At 48.5% G+C, this 16,052-nt stretch overlaps 1 protein-coding gene across 4 annotated transcripts in view; it reads right to left on the bottom strand.

The window, feature by feature from the left end:
- Positions 1-3,649: 3,649 nt before the first annotated feature.
- Positions 3,650-16,052, bottom strand: part of SUSD4 (sushi domain containing 4) — a 147,805-nt gene continuing 135,402 nt past the window's right edge. For 3 of the 4 annotated variants that reach the window (XM_009186770.4, XM_017949225.3, XM_017949224.3), the window contains 4 exons: positions 11,962-12,159; positions 10,360-10,504; positions 6,067-6,449; positions 3,650-5,039 (listed from right to left, as the gene is read on the bottom strand). In XM_009186770.4, the coding sequence (XP_009185034.3) occupies positions 5,011-5,039; positions 6,067-6,449; positions 10,360-10,504; positions 11,962-12,159 (755 nt within the window). In that variant the 3' untranslated portion in view covers positions 3,650-5,010. The remainder of the gene's footprint in view (positions 5,040-6,066; positions 6,450-10,359; positions 10,505-11,961; positions 12,160-16,052) is intronic. The other variant, XM_003893071.5, reaches the window with a different exon arrangement.

Raw genomic sequence — 16,052 nt, 5'->3', positions numbered from 1 at the left:
AGGCTGGCTCTGTTCAGTCGTATCCAGGAGGCCTCGGGGGATTTTTAAAAGAAAAGAAAATTGGGATCATGACATGTTTGGAATATCACGAGGATTTTTTCCTGCCATGTAAGTGCACTATAATGAGAAAAAACAACCACTGTAAACAATATTTGTGGGTGAGACTCTGATGTGACCCCAAAGTAGATGGTTCTTGGGCAGAGGCCCAGTGACTTGGTTAGACACTGTCTGATGCTGCAAGTAAGCAGGCTCTGCCCTCCTATCAGCCTCTGTTTTAGGACAATGTGGACACTAATAACTTGATGTATGTGGCACCAGTGTGCTGTAGTTTGGATGTTGGTCCTCTCTGAGTCTCATGTTGAAATGTGATCCCCAATGTTGGAAATGGGGCCTAATGGGAGGTGTTTGGGTCACATGGTGGATCCCTCATAAATGGCCTGCTGCCAGTCTTGCAATGAGTGAGTTCTTGCTCTGTTAGTTTCCATGAGAGCTGTTTTTTTTTTTTTTTTTTTGAGAAGGAGTTTCACTCTTGTTGCCCAGGCTGGAGTGCAATGGCACAATCTCAGCTCGCTGCAACTTCCACCTCCTGGGTTCAAGCGATTCTCCTGCTTCAGCCTCCTGAGTAGCTGGGATTACAGGCATGCATCACCACGCCCTACTAATTTTGTATTTTTAGTAGAGATGGGGTTTCTCCATGTTGGTCAGGCTGTTCTCAAACTCCCAACATCAGGTGATCCGCTGGTCTTGGCCTCCCAAAGTGTTGGGATTACAGGCATGAGCCATTGTGCCTGGCCAAGAGCTGGTTGTTAAAAAGAACCTGGCACCTCCCTCCCTCTCTCTTGCCTCCTCTCGCCATGTAATCTGTGCACATGCAGGCTCCCCTTCACCTTCTGCCATGAGTGGAAGCAGCCTGAGGCCCTCACCAGATGTAGATGCCAGTACCATGCTTCCTATACAGCCTACAGAAACTTGAGACAAATAAACCTCTTTTCTTTATAAATTACCCAGCCTCAGATGTTTCTTTATAGTAACACAAATGGACAAAGATAGAAAACTGGTGCCAAGGAGTAGGGCATCGCTATAAAGATATCTGAAAATGTAGAAGCGGCTTTGGAACTTCACCCAGTTATGGGTGAAGGCTGGAAGAGTTTGGAGGGCTCAGAAGAAGAGAAAAAGATAAGAGAAAGTTTGAAATTTCTTAAGGATTGGTTAAGTTGTTGTGACCAAAATGCTGTTAGAAATATAGGCAGTAAAGGCCATACTGACAAGGTTTCAGATGGAAATGAGGAACTTATTGGGAATTGGAGCAAAGGCCAGCATTGTCATAAATTGGCAAATAACTTGGCTGCCTTGTGTCCATGCCTTAGGGCTTTGTGGAAGGCTGAATTTGAGTGATGACCTGGCTGGGCGCGGTGGCTCACACCTGTAATCTCAGCACTTTGGGAGGTTGAGGTGGGCAGATCATGAGGTCAGGAGTTCCAGACCAGCCTGGTCAACATGGTGAAACTCTGTCTCTACCAAAAATACAAAAATTAGCCAGGCATGGTGGTGCACACACCTGTAATACCAGCTACTTAGGAGGCTGAGAATCACTGAGTATCACTTGAATCCAGGAGGTGGAGGTTACAGTGGTCCGAGATCACACAGTGAGCCTGGGCAATGAGTAAGATTCTGTCTGGGGGAAAAAAAAAGAGTGATGACCTAGGGTATCTGGCAGAAGAAATTTCTAAGCAGCAAAGCATTCAACAAGTGACATGGCTGCTTTTAACAGTTTATGGTCAGGTATGAGAGCAAAGGAATGACCTAAAGTTGAAATTTGTAGTTAAAAGAGAAGCAGAGCATTAAAACTTGAAAAGTTTGCAGCCTGGCTATGGTAGAAAAGGAAAGAGCATTTTCAGGAAAATAATCCAAGGCTAGAGAGATTAGCAAGGAGAAAGGGAGCTGGGGGCTAACAGTCAAAACAATTGGAAAAAAGGCCCCAAATGCATTCAGAAATCTTCAAGGCTGCCCTTCCCATCACAGGCCCAGGGGCGTAGGAGGACAGAATGGTTTCAGGGGACAGGGGCCCTGATGTTGCTGCCTTTCACCACCTTGGGTTGCTTCTCCCTGCATCTCTGCATTCTGGCTCTAGCCAGGGCTCAAAGGGTCCCTGGTACTGCTTGGTTCTACTATAGAGATAGAAGCAGTAAGCCTTGGCAGCCTCCATGTGGTGCTAAATCTGCAACTGCACAGAATGCAAGAGGGGTGGAGACTTGGCACCTTCCTCCTAGCTTTCAGAGGGTTTTGGAAAGCGTGGGTGCCCAGGAAGAAACCCTCCTCAGGGGCAGAACCCCTGCAGGGAGACTCTGCTAGAGCAGTGCCTAGTGGAGCTGTGGAATGAGGCTGCCATGGATACCTCAGAATTACAGAGCCACCAGCAGCATGCAACCTCAGGCTGGAAAAGCTGCAGGCACTAGACTCCAATCTGCAAAAATGGCCACATGGGCTGTGCCCAGCAAAGCCATGGGGTCAGTGCTACCTGAAGCCTTGAGAGCTCACCCCTCATCTAGGATGCTGGACATGGAGTCAAGGGAGATTATTTCGGACCTTTAAGATTTAGTGTCTGCCTTGCTGAGTTTTGAACTTCTGTGAGTCCTCTTACCCCTTTGTTTTGGCTGATTTCTCCCTTTTGGAATGGGGATGTTTACCCAATGTCTGTCCCACTATTGTATCTTGGAAGTAAACAACTTGATTTTGATTTTATAGGCTCACAGTATAAGGAAGTTCCCTTGAGTCTCAGATGAGATTATGGACTTCTGAGTTGATGCTGGAACAAGTTAAGACTTGGGGGACGAATGATTGTATTTTGCACTGAGAAAATCACATGAGATTTGGAAGCCTAGGGGGTAGAATTCTATAGTTTGGTTTGTTTGATCCCTCCAAATCTCATGTTGAAATTTGATCCCTAGTGTTGAAAGTGAGGCCTAATGGGAGGTGTTTGGGTCATGGGAAGGATCCCTCATGAATGGCTTGGTGCCAGCCTTGCAGTAATGAGTGAATTCTTGCTCTATTAGTTCCCACAAGAGCTGGCTGTTAAAAAAAGCCTGGCCCCCTCCCCTTTCTCTGGCCTCCTCCTGCCATGTGATCTCTGTACATGCCAACTCTCTCTTTCCTTTCTGCCATGAGTGGAAGCACCCTGAAGCCTTCATGAGAAGCAGATGCTGGTGCCATGCTTCCTATACAGCCTGCAGAGCTGTGAGCCAAATACACTTTTTTTCTTTATGCATTACCCAGCCTCAGATATTCTTTATAGCAACACAAGTGGACTAAGATACTCTAGTACCTGTCTCCCCAAGTGCTGTGGGCTGGAGAGGCATCCCTGTACTTGGTCTGCCAGTCAGGCAGCTTGATGTTGCTGCTGTCTACTTTGTAGGGGAGACTATCAGAGATAGCCCCTCATGCTGCTTCTGAATCGCCTGGTAGAAAATGAGGCACTTGCCCAGTGGTCTCTGAGACAACCTCTATTTAGGTGGTGAGCACTGTCTGTGTGTTATCTCCTTCCATCTCTTGTTCTTAATCTTACACTGAATCCCATCATCCATGATCACTGTCACCACCCTGCCCCTGCCCACCCGACTCTACTGCACTATTAAAGTCACACTTCAAACTGTCATTTTCTTTTTAATTTTTAATCAGTCTGTGTCAAGAAGAAACAGGACTTGATCAAGCTTCCAGCCCTCACCACTCTATCAGCATAGCAATTTTATGGATCAGAGTTTTGTTTACATTTGTCTAAAACCAAGAGAAGGAAAGGAATCAACTCCACAGATCGGCATGTATTTGAAGAGACACTTCAGGATACTTTGGGAAATTTTTTAATCAATCAATTTCTTAGGAACAACACCCAGTGGGCACCATGAGACCCTCAAAGTAGGAATGCAGGAATGATAGGCAGGTGAGGTGGCTGAGCTATCTGGGCTGGGAGGCCAGCCTTCTGGAATCTTAGGACAAATAAAAGGGGGAAAAATCCAACCTCACACTTCTTTTGAAGGTGAGATATGTTTACAGAAACAATTTCTGTTTTGGAAAATAAATGTACGGTTGAATTTGGGGCTGGGGGGAATAATGACAATTGTCAACTAGAGAGAGGCTCATGATTCTGAGATGAATGTTAGGTCTTTTCAAAATGCTGAAACAAAACATTACCTTGGTTACTGTCTCCATCATGAGATGTATTTAAATACATTCTGACCATGTGTAAAACCCCCCAGATTTACCCAATGCCATGGATCCATGTGCCACTCATGAATACAAACACTGATGATATGTTACCAGAAGACAGCACAGAGTTCACGAGCTCTACTTCATGAAAAAATTTCCAGAAAGCAGAGTCTGCCCGTCTTTTTCCTTTCCTTTCTCACTGGAACTGCCACATCCTGCTTTCATCTTGCTTCGAGTAGAGTTGTCTGGATGAAGGAAGATTCTCCAAATGTCACACAAGGACCTTTCCTTTGGGAGCTGGCCCCTTGCTGAGGGTGCAGGAGGCTCTGCTGTTCCTCCAGCAGCTCAACACAAACTTTCTGCAGAGGCTCGCCCATCCAAATTTGGAGTCCAGAGCCAGTTGGAAGCAGGTTTTAGAAGCAAATTTACATAATGTGACATGCTTTCAGAGGGGGCGGGGAGGACTTGTCAGCCAATGGGATGCATGATGATTCGGTGGGATGTGTGTGGAATTGTCTCATGTTCCACAGCACGATACACATTTAACACCTCCATCCAAGACCGCGCGAGGGCTTCTCCGCTGCCCCGGTTCCCCATGGGTCTTGGCGAATCCTCAAATCTCATTTAAAAGCACTGCCATTGCAGTTTGTCAGCCTCACTGTGGAGCCTGAGATGCACAATGTGAACTGTGGTCCCCATGTAGGTAAGTTAGACATTTTGCCCCCAAGCTCTATCCTTCTGTGATCTCACTCCAAGATACAAGGTCCTTTCCCCAAAGGAGCAGGAAAGTCATCTGGATCCTGCCCCATATTAGGGATCTTCTTCCATTAGAGGAATCTCTGTAAAAGAAGAGACGGTTATTAGCTTAACATAACCAGAAAACACCATGACAATCTGGAATTATATGCCTCATTAAAATATCTACAGTTTCTCAAATCAGTGAGGAGAAGAAAATGTTAAGTTTCACATACCAGTTAATAACCAAAGAAATCAACCTCCTATACAACATCTTTCTGTAACAATTGTTTTTTGCCAGAAAACAATTATGATCTTATTTCCAGTTCATAAAAAATAAAATGTTAGATTTTAACCATAGGCCCTAATGGTCCTACAAGCCAGAAAGTTGCAAATTCAAGTACAGAAGGCAGTGTGGTTTACAGAAAAGGAACACTGTGGTGGCCCAGGAGACCTCTGTTTCCATGTTGTTACTGCCATTTACTCTCAATATAAGCCAAATTAGTGCTCTCATTTGCAAAGTGGCACTGGGGCTCCCCTTCTGTAGGAAACAGAGACCTAATCAATCTGACACATTTTCCCTATTTTACCACGAATCTACCCTTCCTTATGACAGGTACACACACATCTTTTACTTCACATCTGGTAAAAATAACTTCTATGTACACAGAACTCTGGGGCTAGAACACACTGCTGGGCCCTAGTGCGTGCCTCTGGATCCTTCTTCCTGGCATGCATGTACCATCCTGTCCCTAAACCCCACTTCCAGAAGTCCTACCTAATTAAGGAATAAAGAAGAAAAACATTCCGGATCATAAGGACACTACATAAACAAAGCACCGGCCACTGTTGCCTTTCTACTCTGAATGGCTCACTGCCTTTTGGTGCCTCTTGAAATTTCCATTAATGGGCTCATTACTTGCAAGATGATGATCATTCCTTACAATAATTGGCCTTGCCCAAGGCCTCTACATGTAGAGAGAGCATGAAGCAATTTAAGCTGAGTGAGAGGTAAACAGATTGATTCGACTCTGTGCTGGGGGGTAGAGCGTGTGGAGCAAGGAGCTGGCTTGAAGATGCTGGTGCGGAGGTGTTTGCAGGTGTGGCTTGGACCTTGGGGCAAGCACTTACCATCTGCAATGTCGATGCCTGGGCTGGTGGATGCCACCTCCTCCACCGTGCTGGCAATTGTGTCAGGGTTGTCTGAAGCAGGATGGGTACTCTCTTGGCACCTGGGAGGTGAATACAGACTCTGGAGTAGCTCGGAAGAGCCTGAGACGCTGTCACAGGCTTCTGGCTCCCCTGGGCCTGTGTCCGTGTCCCCTGAGCCGGGGTATGCCGGGGGGCTCTGGTCGTCCACGGGTAAGGGGCAGCCCTGGCCTACAGAGGCCAGGTACCCGGGGCCTAAGGCACTCAAGCCGCCACTCACAGCCTCGTCATAGGACGGGAGCATGACAGGCACGCCGTCTACTACCACAAAGTCAGGGTCACTGCTGGAACTCCGGGGAGGACCCCTGTGTAAAGGAAAGAAGTGCCAACATGTCAGAGCCATGCCACCCTGGGGATGAGGCCACCCACGCTCTTTCCTGCACTCGGGGTCCTCAGGGCCCACGGTGGGCAGCAGAGCCTGGTATGGAGGATAATATGGAAGCACCAGCCTCCTTTCAGGGGCTCCTCTGGAAGACGATGCTGCCATCCCGGCTGCCGACGCTCTGGAGAGAGGAGGTCTTCTTCTTGTCACTCTCTCACGTCCTCCTATCTCCTCATGCTTTTCCCTTGCTCCTTTGATGGCCTTCTGGCCATAAGCTCATGGGGCAGGGGACAACATAACCCTTTCTAACAGAGCATGCCAGCGCTCCTCCGCAGTGTCCTGTAGGATGGGATTGAAAGTGGGATAGCACTGTTAAAAGTATAGAAAATAGGCCAGGTGTGGTGACTCACACCTGCAATCCCAGAATTTTGGGAGGTTTTGCTTGAGCCCAGGAGTTTGAGAAGCCTGGGCAACATAGTCAAACCCTGTTTATACAAAAAATAAAAATGTTAGCCACATGTGGTGGCATGTGCCTGTAGCCCCAGCTATTCAGGAGGCTGAGGCAGGAGGATCCCTGGTGCCAAGGAGTTTGAGGCTGCAGTGAGCCATGATCGTACCACTGCACTCCAGCCTGGGTAACAGAACGAGATCTTATCTCTTAAAAAACAAACAAACAAACAAACAAACAAACAAAAAACTGTAACTGTGGACTCTGAGTGCCCAGAGGGACTAGCTGGCCCTATGCTCATCATGTTTCTTTGTTGTTTTCTGCTATAGTATAAAAATCACTACATCTTAGTCTAGATAGAAACAAACAAACAAACAAAAAACTCAGGAAAGAAGGAAAAAAAAGGAAAGCTGTAAGCACCATGTCACTACCCTGTTCGAGCTGCACAGGCTCACCTCCACCTCCTTCCTCCCACCACTCATCTAAGCAAGGCCTGGGCTGCTGCTGTGAGGGCTCCAGGAGCTGCGGCAAATTGAGTCTGCGTATCTGCAGGGCTCCCTTGCGTGGGCGCGCACGCAGCTCCTGGCCTGCTCCCTTTGCTTCTCAGTACTCTGCACATTCAACACTGTCCGATTGGAGCCTGGGGCATCTGACGTCACAGCCTGGGTTCTGTGTGACCCCCACACTCTGCTCCTGGCATCAAGAGGAACCCAGGGTGGCTAAGAAGTAGCCAATGGAACTTGGTTTCTTTTTTTTTTTTTTTGAGATGCAGTCTTGCTCTGTCACCCAGGCCGGAGTGCAATGGCACGATCTCAGCTCATTGAAACCTCTGCCTCCCGGGCTCATGCGATTCTCCTGCCTCAGCCTCCTGAGTAGCTGGGATTACAGGCATGCGCCACCACCCCCAGCTAATTTTTGTATTTTTAGGAGAGACAAGGTTTCACTATGTTGGCTAGGCTGGTCTCGAACTCCTGACCTCAGGTGATCCACCTGCCTTGGACTCCTGGAGTGCTGGGATTATAGACATGAGCCACCGTGCCCGGTTGGAACTTGGTTTCTTATTGTCTCTGCTGGGAACTGGTGCTGAGGGAGGAGGCCAAAGGTAAAATATCAGGAAGAGAAGACCCAGCTGGGTGGGCAGACCCTGAATCTCTGAGTGCTGGCGGCAGGGGCTCTAAACCCAAGAAAATGAAATGTCTGGGGGTGGAGGGGAAGCAAAGGCTGTGTGTCTCTCTAATGCTCAAGTCCACTGACTTTTTGAAACATCTTGCAAAGGCTTGGAGATTATGGTGGTGGACTCCTTGTCCCGAAGCTCTTAAAAGCTGCCCAGAGAGGGCAGGAGACCACCAAGATCGTGCTCTTCAGCGGGTAGAAGGCAGGAGGTGGGAGGAAAGGAGGAGCTTGCTCTGAGCCAGACTGATCTCCCTCCACAGCCACCACTAGTTACTGCATCCTTGACAATGATGCTCCCTTCCTCTCTGGCCACTTCGCTGTCTTGTGCTGGCCTCCTTCTCACTTGGGACTCCCTGCCTCCTCACTGTCCCTGGCACCTCCATGTTGTCTAGGCCCGGGTGAACAGACGCCTCTCTTCTCCATTCCTCACCCTAACATTCCACACCCAGGCTACAGCTCCCACGATCTGGCAGCTTCCCCTCCACATGTCCCCACCATGCAACTTAGCTCTCATACACCCCTCATCAACATCCCTGCAGGCTCTACTCTTGTGGAACCTGGAGAAAAAAAGTCCATTCTTGGTTTGCCCTTGAGATTCTGGTCATGTATTTGGATTCATGTCATGTATTTGAAGCCAATCTTCCCAAAACAACTCAAGAATAATATAAGACAAAAGACTCAAGGGCTGAAGAACATCATGTGAAAGGGTTTTGAGAACATTTAAAAAAAACCTTAATACCTAGTGGATATCCTGGAAACTTTTCTTCCAAGAATATGGAGAAAAATAGCTCTGAGGGCCCTTTTAAAGTACTCGAATGCACTATCAATCACAGCCCTGTGGGTTGGCTTTCTCTTTGTAATCCTTAGGCCTTCTTGAGATACTATAATTGCTCAATGATAGGATACGGTCCCTTGATGAATATATAATAACGTGGAAGACAGAGAGTGGATAGCAGGTTGGAGAGGAAGGAAGGTTTCAGCATCGTAGCAAGAGCTTGCTGTGGCACCAGGATGGCACTAACACACCTCTGGGCCTGGGGAGGGATGCAGGTGACACCCACATCTAGCACACATTTGTGGCTAGGGAGAGAGGGATGTGCCTGTCAGGTTGTGACCATGGGGGGTGTCTGCTGCCAGGCAGGGAAGAATTGCTATGTGAGGAAGGCCGCCCTGTGGGGTGTGAGGTTAAGGTCGAAGGCGGGCAGGTCCTGTCTCCAGCAGCTCTGCCCGCTTCCTTCACTCCTCTCACAGCTGGAAGGTGTGAGAGGCACACTGCATTTTCCTGGAGGGAAGAGAGAAGTGGTTAATTCCAGGAGCCTTCTCCTCCACGAGCAATAGTCCCTTTTTCAGGTACATATGACTCTAGGGACTAGGTTGTCCCTGTGGGCAAAAAAACAAATGCCCTTTTCTGAAGCATTAGGTTCTAAAATGAGAAGACTCTGACATGGCCACAGAAGGCAAGGAAAAGACAGCTTGTATCAGTGGCCCCTGGCTAGTGTTCTGCGGTGTTTTGCTATCCTTACCTCCTCTTCTTAATGCTCATAAACTTATCCTTTTGCTTTCTAAACTACTTCTCCCTCCAGGAATGATGACTGGCCAGCAGTAGTGCTGGGTGGCTCTTCTTTGTTCCTACGGGTGCTGGTGCAGTTCTCGTTGGTGATGACGACTTGAGGCTGAAGATACCAACCCGAGCTGATTGGTGCAGCTGAGAAGGATGGAGAAGTGCCTTCCACAGGTCCCACTTCAGGGGTTCAGATCAGACTTCATGGAAGACTCTCACTAGCCCTTTCCTGATTCTCCCTGGAATCAGGAAAGTCTTTTTTCCTTCCTGAGGCTTCTCAATGCCTAATACCTTTGTTCACACACCTGTGACCTGTGTCCCAGTCAGCTGTGTGCGCGTCTTACCCTCCCTATGAACTGAGCTGCGTGGTGCCTCACTCCAGGGCCACATGCAGGGTGACCATGGTGGGAATGGTGCCCCTGGGTGGAGCAGTCCACAGCCCGCAGTCCTAACCCTGTGATCCCATCGCTTGCCCCCCATGATGCCCACCTGCGAAGGGTCTACTGCAAGAAGGAGGGGGAGAGGTAGGAAAGAAAGAGGAAAATGAGGTCTGTCTCCACCTTGGTGCTCAAAACATCCCAGAACACGGTTTTTGCTCTCCCCTGTTTCCCTTAGGAGCTCCAGCTTTTCACTCATCACATTCTCTCTGCTGCTAAGGGTGGCTGCATTGAGTCAGACCTTGAGCCATAGCTGCCAAGACATGAAACTGACCTGGGGGGAAAGTGGGCCTTGAACTTGGTCTGGAACATCCTGGCCAGGATGACGAGCAGCAGCACCAGCAGCACACTGGTTGCTGTGAACGCCACAATCTTCCACGTGGTCAGGAGGGTCTCGTGGGTGCTGGGCCATGTTTGCTCTGCGTGAGGGAGAACAAAGCTGTATGTGAGGCTCCCAGACCATGAGAGGTGCCAAGGTTCCCCGTGGGCTCATTTGCTGGATTTATTTGGCACAAGAGATGTACGCAAGGTGCCTCTGATCCCCAGGGCTCCCCGGAGATACCATGTGCCCCTGCAGCTCATGGAAATTGCACCAGGATCCACCCAACACTAAAAACCTGTCTCCGGCATGGGCTCTGCCAGGTTGCAGACCTGCAGGCTCACATTCTAGTCCCAGGCGCAGGCCTGGCACAGGCTCAAATAACGCATCTGCCTCTTGAGAACAAAGGTGGGCATCCCTCTTGCCTGGAGAAGTTGCTCCGAAATGGACCAAGGGCTAGGGGAGTGGGAAGCTGGGCCCTTTGTGAGTGTTCTGGGATATGCTGTGGGGTTGGGTAAAGCAAGAAACAGAGGGTAAAGGGGACCCCTGTTCCACAGCTCTGATGCCCTATCAACTGCCTGCCAGGTCAGGGGCAGCAGAAGCAGACCCTTCCAGAAGAGATTCTTATCCTTTGGGCACAGTCCACCCTGTCTGTCTCCTAGACACCTCCCTGCCTTGTCATGCCCACCCTCTTAGACACTCTCTCTGCACTTCTCCCCTCGCTAGCTCACAGGATCATGTGTGCACCTCCAGAGACCCGGCATTAACAAACGCTTCCTTGTGTCCAGGGGAGACGCATGCAGTCATCAACACTGCTCAGGGCAGCATCCCCAGCCTGGAAAGGGCTGGGGAGAGTGGGAAGGAGACAGTGGGTGTATGCTGGTGCCCCAATCTCTATCCTGTGGTCACTACCCGGGTGCACTGAGGCTAGTGGGGAAGGTGGTTTGCAAGTAAGTCATTTGCTTTTAACTATGAAGTCCTAAAGCTTGCAAATGGCCTATAGTTTTATAAGTGAGATCAGGTGTTACCCACAGTATCATTTGTATTCTGATATGCATCCTTGAATGGAAGAGAAAGGTAAAGTTATGCATCGCTTCGGTCCAGGGCAATGCATGTAATTCTGGTCACACCCATAGGCCTGTGTCCTTACCAGTGGAAAGGGATAAGGCTGGGAGAAAAAAGAGTGCAGAGGCTGGAGGTCCTTCCATGGAGGCTAGGGGTCTAGGGACCCTGTTCAGAGGGTCAGCATTTTAACCTGGGAATGGCAGGTTAATACTCCTGACCCTCTGAACAGGGTCCCTAGACCCCTAGCCTCCATGGAAGGACCTCCAGCAGACAGGTTAATACTCTTGACCCCGACCCTCTGAACAGGACCTATAAGCATCTGGCACAGAGCCCAACAGCAGCCCCATCGACCCGCAATGATATGTTTCAATATTCTGTTCCTGACACTGGGCGTGGGAGGAGAGATACAGCTTGGTACATAACCACCGCCCACTATGTGCAGATGGTCCAAGGAGGGTCCATCATCATCCAGGGCGAGACCTTCAGACTTACCTGATTTGATGCAGTAGACTTGATAGGAAGGAAACCACTCTCCATACTGGCAGGTGATATACTTGTAGTCGCTGGTGAGGCTGTAGCCAGGATCACAGTAAAACTCCACCACGGTTCCGTGGTTGTAGCGTTCACAAGGCCGCGGATGGCAGACGAAATCTCCGTGACTCACCATTGGAGGCAGTGGACAAACTTGGGCAGTAGGGGAGAATAAGAGTTTGAGAACCACATGCTCACCTTTGTCTGAAGCCCTTAAGACAAAGAATGGCCTAGGAGAACTCAGTTAAAGATGTGCTTATGGATTAATCACGAGGCTACTGAGTTGCACTAGAGATGATCTCTTTTTTAGTATTTCATGGAAGGTGGAATGGAAGCCTGCTGTAATATTCTGAGCACGTGCTTTTGTGACATGGCATTGTGAAGTACATCATAAAAGAGAGGTTCATTTTACAATGCAAAGAGTATGCCTATTCAATAGAGAGTATTAAGCTACTCTATTAATAATGCATGCTATTATGTGCCAGATAACCTAGTAAATAAAATTAAGATATTTCTGGACAAAATCTTTACTGAAAGGCAAAGTTATCCCAAGCCTGTTTCTGTGACGACAGTAGTAATTTGGGTCTATTAAAATCCAGGGCAGTGTCCCTAACCTGATCCCCTACAGCCCTGCTGAGACTTGGCCAATGACGAACATGCAGCAGTTCTTCTAGCTCTGCCTGCAGAGCCATGGTAACCAGAGTTAGGTGCTTTAGGCATGAGGCTTGGTTCTGCCACCACACCACACTGCATGACCTTAAGCAGATCCCTTAACCTCTTTGAGCCTTGATTTTTCTCCTCTGTCAAATGGAAGCTTATTCTATTCTAGGATGATGCCTTAGGGTTCTGACTCGAATATTCCATCACGTTAGGGGAAGAAAAAGTTGTTTTTAGTGTCCAATCTTGGTACTGCATTCTAGGTTGCAAGGTAAGAATGGTTCCATCTCTGTCCCAGAAAGACGGCTTCAGTGGGAGTTGGGTGCCTTTTATGCCACAAGGAGCTCTTTCTTGGATGAGGACTGAGAAATAAACAGTGCTGCCGCTTAAACATTCTTAAAAAAACAGTCAAACCACAGATTCTACCAATGCCAGCTTCAAACCCACGCTCATGGAAACCAGTAAGAACTTTGGCCAAAAACAAACAAACAAACAAACAAACAAAAAACCAACCAAAACCAAAAAGAGTTAACTTTTGATTCCCTTCCTTGGGGTAACCAAACACCCTGGCCAGTGCAGAACAGGCACTGCCCACCATACAGGCTAGAATAGGTGCCCTCTCCACACTGGCCACTGAAACTACTCACTGGCAGCAGTGGGTGCCCACTGAGGCTGGATAACAAGATGGCCCTCCCTGCAGAGCAGGCCACCCTGCTGGGGGTGTCCCGAGGTGTGTGAAGCAGGGTCAGAGGCACGCTACAGGCACTATCTCTAGTCCTGCAAACAAAACACTGCAGTGTAGATCTTGTTGGTTCTTTCAGAGAAGGGGAAACAGAAACTCAGAGAAGCAACTAGAGTAGTGAGTAGAAGTCCAGACATGCTCTAGACAGCCCTAGGTCTGAATTCCAGCTGAACTACTCACCAGCTGAGTGACCCTAAACCAATCCCTGCTCATCTCTGAGCTTCAGGGTCCTCAGCTGTACAAGAGTCTCTGAGGGCTATTTTGAGAAATGCTGGTGAGGGCTTAGTTCAGGGCTGATAAACTGTGATTGTTCAGGGAAAACCAGGACTCGAGTATCTAAAAAGATGGAATTTAACAAGGTGATGGCAAAGTGGAGAAGCCAGCAGGTACACCCTGAGATTAGTAAGAGTAGGAAGACACTACCACTCCTGGGCTGGTGGGATGACGGGGTCTTGTTGCTGGGGTCCCTAGTGGAAGGTGGAACCATGGAGGTCTGTCACGTGGGAACTGGAGCCTGGGGATGCTCAGACCCTGCTGGAGATGCCCCCAGGGTAGGAACAGTGAGGGAGAAGTAGCCTGGTCCTCCACCTGCCCACCGTCCAGGCTCCCTCTGGACAAAGCCAGTGGGGAGCCAGGTGCCAAGCGGATCTGGGAAACGGGTCTGTGGCGGACAGCCTGTCTAAATCTGGTGCAGTGCAGGGAAGGTCCAGGGGAGATCTGAGGCTGGCAGGCCCAGGGTGTGCTCAGTAAATGGTGGTTGTCAGGTGGCTGCTGTGCGGATCCCACAGGTGGACACTGGCAGAGATAGGCTTTGAACTCTAACTCTGAGGCCCAGGAGCTTTCTGTTGCCCGGCCCCAGGGTATCTCCTGGGCTGGCAAATGTAGTCACATAACCACTTGCATTTCCACAAACAGGGGCTCTTTTCAAACTTGCTGCCACCAGGGTGCTCTGGGAGCATCCCCAGGAAATAAAGCAGAAGGAAGCAAAGGGAAGGACAGCTGATTAGGAAGAGGAAGAGAGAAAAAGGCACTGGCAGTGTTGTTGAACTGGTTCTGGGAGATCCAGGGATGTGGCAGTAAGGGCTCTTCTCTCCTCGGAGGCCCTCCTCCATGCTGCTTCTCCTCTACTCAATAATTGGGAGAACACAAGGAAGGGGTCTCCAGTGGCCCCAGGACTGCCTGGGGACCCCCTTCCCTGCACTGCTGAAGGGTTCCCCAGCACTGCTGTACGCTCAGGAGCGGCATCTTCTCTGGGACAGGAGCCCCTTTCTGTAGTCAAGGGTATGGCAAGTGTCCATTGACTGATGAATGGATAAAGAAAATATGGGCAATATACACCACAGAATATTATTCAGCCTTAAAAAAGAAGGAAATCCTGCCATTTAGGACACAATGGATAAACCTGGAGGACATTCTGCTAAGTGAAATGAACCAAGCACAGAAAGACAGATACTGCACGATTTCACTTATATGTGAAATCTAAAAAAGTTGAATACATAAAAATGGGGAGCAGAACAGTGGTTACCAGGGTTGGGGAGGTGGAGGAAATCAGAAGATGTAGGTCAAAGGGTAAAAGGGTGCAGTTCCATAGGATGAAGTCCAGAGCTCTGATGTATAGTATCCAGACTCCAGTTAATAATACTGTATTATACACTGGAAATTCACTAACAGAGTAGATTTCAGGAAATGGATTATGTTAAGTTACTTGACTGTATTAATCATTTCACTGTGTAGATGTATCTCAAAACATCATGTTGTACACCTTAAATATCTAACATTTTTATGAAACAGAAAAACGTACACAGAGCAGGAAGGCACTTCTCCTCAAAGGCTCTCTAAACAAGCCCCTGAAGGCCACTGTAGGATTAGAAAATTACCAAAACTGTTCTCAAAGCACAGAAAACGTCATAAAAGAGCCCACATAAATGTATGCAAGTTTGTTATCAGCAGCATTTTTTTCTCACTGGGCCTAAAGAATGAACGACTGTTCAAATCACTGCATTCACTCCGAGGCAAATGGTCCCATGGTGTGCTCAAGAATTTCTGTACCGTACAGATCAACCATTTGATCAATCATTTAATGAGCAAAGGCAGGCAGCACAGAGTGGCATATAGGGGCGTGGGCTGTGGAGTTACCCAAATTTGTGTTCAAACCTCAGCTCTACCACTGATGAGCTTCAGGGTGTTAGGCAGCTTGTTTGACTTCGTGGGGTCTTAGCTTTCCCGTCTGTCTAATGAGTGAAACAATTCCCAACTCCTCCAGTTGTTGCGAGGATTTGAAGATGTATGAAAACCGCATAACACAAATGCCAGGGACACAGTAGGCACTTAAGAAATAATAGCTATTAGTATCACTGGTCCAAACTTGCTGGGGTTCCCATGCTGCCCTTCCCATACTGGGGCACCACCAGGCTCCTTATGCAATTAGGATACCTGGGATTGCACCAGGGAGGCCCCAAACATTCAGAGAATGTGAACGCATCTATCTCATCACCACATTTTCTCAGAGGCCAGATAAAAACCATCCATTGTAGAGGCTTTAACTCTGAGACTGTCATAATCGGCCGGTAATGGAGATGCATTTTCCCCCCAAGTAGAAACATTTATCTTCACACCTTGTAGTGTTTATAATGATTGCACCCGGCAGACCATT

This window comes from Papio anubis, chromosome 1, assembly GCF_008728515.1.
Source record: "Papio anubis isolate 15944 chromosome 1, Panubis1.0, whole genome shotgun sequence".
NCBI lineage: Eukaryota > Metazoa > Chordata > Mammalia > Primates > Cercopithecidae > Papio > Papio anubis.
This window is presented reverse-complemented; position numbering and strand designations above follow the sequence as displayed.